At 37.1% G+C, this 4856-nt stretch overlaps 1 protein-coding gene across 1 annotated transcript in view; it reads left to right on the forward strand.

Moving 5' to 3' along the window:
* DRAP1 (DR1 associated protein 1) overlaps positions 1-4628 on the forward strand; it is an 11531-nt gene extending 6903 nt beyond the window's left edge. The window contains exons 3-7 of the mRNA XM_072423005.1: positions 1046-1139; positions 2306-2425; positions 2613-2703; positions 2795-2883; positions 4022-4628. Coding sequence (XP_072279106.1) covers positions 1046-1139; positions 2306-2425; positions 2613-2703; positions 2795-2883; positions 4022-4154 — 527 coding nt within the window. The 3' untranslated portion in view covers positions 4155-4628. The remainder of the gene's footprint in view (positions 1-1045; positions 1140-2305; positions 2426-2612; positions 2704-2794; positions 2884-4021) is intronic.
* The last annotated feature ends 228 nt before the right edge of the window (positions 4629-4856 follow it).

Genomic DNA, 4856 nt, shown 5'->3' on the forward strand with positions numbered 1-4856 from the left:
AATCTCCTGTTGACATTTATCTAACTGTTCATAACATTTTGTTGGCTCCCCCCCTCATGCTTGTTGTTTAGGAGTTACCTTTGATTCTGCCCTCTCCTTCACCCCCCACATTCAGACCATCTCGAGGTCCTTCAGCTTTCACCTGCTCAACATCTCCAAAATCCGCACCTACCTGTCCCCAGAGACCACCTCCCTCCTTTGGACTACTGTAACATTCTCCTTACTAAACTCTCTTTCTTCTCCAATCTATATGAATGCTGCAGACAGACACATCCGTCCTTCCCACCACTGCTCTTCTGCTACATCTCTCTCTAGTTCTCTTCATTTCACCTCACAGTCAAATTCAAGCTTCTGTGCTTTGCCTTGAAATCCCTCCACAGTTATTGTCCCACTTACCTTTCTGACCTAGTAAAAAAATACTCCCCCTGCCTCTCTCATGGCTCCTCCAATAACCTACTTATGACTTCCTCACTCATAACCTCATCACACGCACAGCTTAAAGACTTTTCTAGAGCTGCCTAGACTCTGGAATGGTCTTTCTCGTCCTATTCGGCTTGTTTCTACTTTCTGCATATTTTAAAAGAGCACTCAAAACCCGTCTTTTTTTTTTTTTTTTTCTTCCCATCTTCTTTTGTCACTTAAATCCTCAATACTTACCCACCATTCGATATCCCCCTTCCTATTGTGTGCTTCTTCTCCCTCTTCTTATATTGTAAGCTCTTCTGGGCAGGGTCCTCTACTCCTCCTGTGTCACTGTCTGTATCTGTCTGTCATGCTACCGCTATTTGTACAGCACTGCGTAATATAAATACTGTTTATTAATAAAATAGACTTCAAAATATATACTAAGTAAAAATAATTATACAAGATATATTCTTTACTTGTCCATCTTGGCAAGTAAATGACCTAAAGCTTCAGCTTGATTTTCAGGTGTATTGGCCAAGTTTGCTCCCAAAGGTTTTTTTTTTATATCTTGAAAGAAAGTTCGCTCTTCAAAAGGTATATTTAAATGCTGAAAGATTTATCCTCCTTGACAAAATCATAGCTCGTGCACTAGAGTTGTTCCTGGAGTCACTCCTGAAGAAGGCCTGTCAGGTCACACAGTCTCGGAGTGCCAAGACCATGACTACATCACACCTGTAAGTTTTTTAAATGTGACAGCAGAAGGAAGGTTTGGTAACAGTCAGTGTATTTACCATATCTGATGTTTAATGTTACATCAATAATTTGATAATCAGTTGTCCAAATAATGCCTAATGGTTTTGTTAAATATTTTCGTGCAGATGGTGAAGTCACTTTTGATTGAAAGCACGGAAATACTGTTTTTTTTCCCTTAACTATGAAACATAAAGCAAATGATATGCCATCTTGGCAAAATCTATATACAGCTTCTGCCAAATTTTAGTTTTCTGTCTGTCAAAGAAAATTAGGTCAATGTAATTCTAATCTGATCTGTCACTCATTGTATATACAACTATCATTTGTATATCCTAATTTGCCTATGACATCTACTGGGCTAATCTATTTATAACAATTTCAGCAAGTAAAAGTGACTTCTCTTTTGAGAGAAAGCATTTATGGTGAAGAACATTTGTTTGTTTTTCAAACTGATGTTTTAGTAGTCTGTTAAGGATGTGTGGATGAGACAAATGGCCACAAATGCCATTTATCAGAGAAAAGGTTAGTTTAAAAAAAAATTACCTATACTTGTCATGTGTAAGGACCTCACAAGTGTGTTCCCAGATTGGGTAAAGATACACCTAAGCCTTTTGTGGGATTCAGGGTGGAGGAGTGGAGAGGAAATAGAATTTGTTAGTTAAGTAGAGGAATGCTGGCACATATATCACCTTTTCTTCATTTTATTACTGGAAAAAGACTGCGTCCCCAGCGCAGAAAGGAAGGGGAAAACCCTCCAAGTAAATTCTCTGAAATTTGCTGACAGATGGTTGTATCTCTCTCTACTCTTGTCCTTTCAGGTCCTGCCTAAACAAGTACTCGTTCTGCCACCTAGTGGCCAATCGTCAAAAGTGCACAGCTGGCACAATAGGAAATGAATATCAAATAAAGGAAATAGTATGAGCGAATTGACAGGGGAATCATTTTTAAAATGAGCCCCTAGTGTAAACCAAAGTGTAACTAATCTAATTACTAGAAGGTTGATGGGAGTATCTGTTTGTATTAGTACCTAAAGCTTCTTTCTTCTATCAATTTTGCTGATTGTGCACTGCTAAGTAATTTACCTTATAAATGTTTGTTACAGCTTGCCTACCACTGACATAGCCATTTTATTTTTTGTCGATTACAGGAAACAATGTATAGAACTTGAACAGCAGTTTGATTTCTTAAAGGACCTTGTTGCAACTGTCCCAGACATGCAGGGGGAGGCAGAAGACAATCACACAGAAGGGGAAAGAGTATCTCGGAGGTAGAATGTTTGCACCTTTATTGGATATGTTTCGATGGTATATTTTGCTTAATTTGTTTCTGTGATTAGTGCTGGTTAGGCATGGTTTCGTGGTTTGTGTGTGTGTGTGTGTGTGTGTGTGTTTCCTATGATTTATTAGAACACTTTCTGAGCATCACAAAAACAAATATGTTTTATGTTTCCTCAGGGGCCGAAAACCAGGAAGTAGCCGAAAGAATGGAGGTACAACTATGAAGGGAAAGGACAAAAAGCAATCTGAAACTGATTCAGACCAAGAGGTGGCTATTTCTTTTTAGTGACTTCTTGTGGTGATTACTTTATTTCTGTTTACATCTTGAGCACCCTTTAAATACATTTTATACATTATAGGATGATTCTGAAGGCACAGAAACAGAAGGTGAAGAAGAAATGTGTATGGCTCCAGCTGCAAATATGCAATCACATGCAACGTTTCAAAGGTAAAACCTGTGATCAATCCATTTAAGGGCCATTTAGGTGGATGATGTAGATATTTTTAGTAGGCTTTTACAGGAACATTCACTGTGTATGTGTTTCACATGTGAATAAAAGGTATTGTTAAAACAAATTTAATCACATTTTTTTAAAGAAAATAATTGAATACCTTCTTGTTGGTTCAGTCACTTATATTCTGGTTTCAATCCTTTGTACTGGTAATGAACTTACTACTAAGTAATAAATATACATCTAGGAAATGTGTCCCGACACCTTGCATAAAGATAATTTTTAACAATTTTTTTTTGTATAATTAGTGTAGGGTTTAAACAGATTGACAAGCTTCCATCTCACTGTGTAGTCTTTGCCTGTTGGAGCCATTTTCAATCAACTAAGAAAGCGGGGCTAGGGATATGGAGAAAGATGTGACTATGGGGACACAGCTTCCTGTCTCCCAAACATGCAGTTAGGGTTTCAAACTGAGCATTGCAGAATGGAACTGCTTTTGTGCTTGTCACTCTGAGAATGCATAAAAACACATGAGGAAGTAAAATAGAATAGACTAAATAGAAATGACCAGCAAAAATGGAATTGTGAAACATACAGCATATGTGTATGTGAAAATGTATGTCTTTAGGTTCACATGCACTTTAAAGCTAGATTTGCGCATTATGTGTGTTGGTACACTGTGGTGTCATTCATTCTTTGTTACTCCAACACACCTTTCCCAAATGCACCTGCATTGCAACACAGTACTGTGAGTAGTGGTGCGTTGAATCAATATAAAATAGTGCAAATGTGTTTATGTGATGTGTTAAGAGTTCCTAACCATAATGCATGTAATATAAAGATTTAAATAAGCTTTAGATCGGCTGTGGTAAAGCACACTTTACACACAATGGTGCAGGCACATTGTAACACACTTGTTCCCATTGCAGCACATTGTAACAACCTGTTCTTTGTGCTACAATGACAAAAAGCTTCCTTTTTGGTCACTTGTGTGTTAAGCCTCTATTTTAAATTTTATATATATTGTTTTGGAACTGCCACCCCCTCCTTTCCTTACTCTTTTATAAACTAATTTCTAGATTCTAACAAAAAGCTGTCATATTGACCACTGCATATGTTATTTTTTTCTTCCAGTCCCCCTCCGGCTCCATCCTTCCTACAGTTTCATTCTGTACCAGTCATGCCCCCAGCACCTTCTGCTTTGCCCACCATGCCAGCTCCGTTGCTTTCTGCTGGCTGTGAAGAAGAGGAGGATTATGACTCGTAGCCTCTGGACAGATCCATTTAAATTCCGTTTTCATTTATTTGCTTCTTTGGTTTTGTTTTATTTTGGTTTTTAAACTAGGCCCAAAAGCCTTGGGGTTTGGGGTGGGGGTGGGCAAGAGGGATGATATTGGAAATGTGTTCTTAAATTTATTAAAAAAGGATGTGGAGGAAAATACACATTGTTTTATTTATGCAGACCTCAAAATCTCAAACCCAAAAGTTCTCTAATAATTTCATTTTTTTGTTTTCAAACTTCAGTGTTAGCTTTATAACACTGATTCACTCTCATACATTGTGGGACAATATATGAGGTTAGGAAATTGACAAGGAACAATCATCAAACTTCAGGTGACCCCCTCGCCCTCCTATATTTTAAATTAAGTGTCAAGGTCAGACAAAATAGGAGGCAAATATAAATGTTTTATAAATAGGTGTATGCAGTTACAATAAACATTTATTATGTATTATGAATTAACATTTCTTCATTCGTCCAGTTATGACTGCTTCCTTCCGTCACTGACCTTCAAGTAGATATAAAACTTATGTAGTCATTTAAAAAGTCAAATGTGTTTTTACATGCAACTATTATTATATCAATAACTACATCATATCACTATACTATCTAAACTGTCTATTAATAATAATAATAATAATTTTAGGCTTATCTTCTGTTGTTTCCAGCTTTAGATACAGTTAGGTCCAT

Source organism: Pyxicephalus adspersus, chromosome 9 (genome assembly GCF_032062135.1).
Source record: "Pyxicephalus adspersus chromosome 9, UCB_Pads_2.0, whole genome shotgun sequence".
NCBI classification, from domain to species: domain Eukaryota; kingdom Metazoa; phylum Chordata; class Amphibia; order Anura; family Pyxicephalidae; genus Pyxicephalus; species Pyxicephalus adspersus.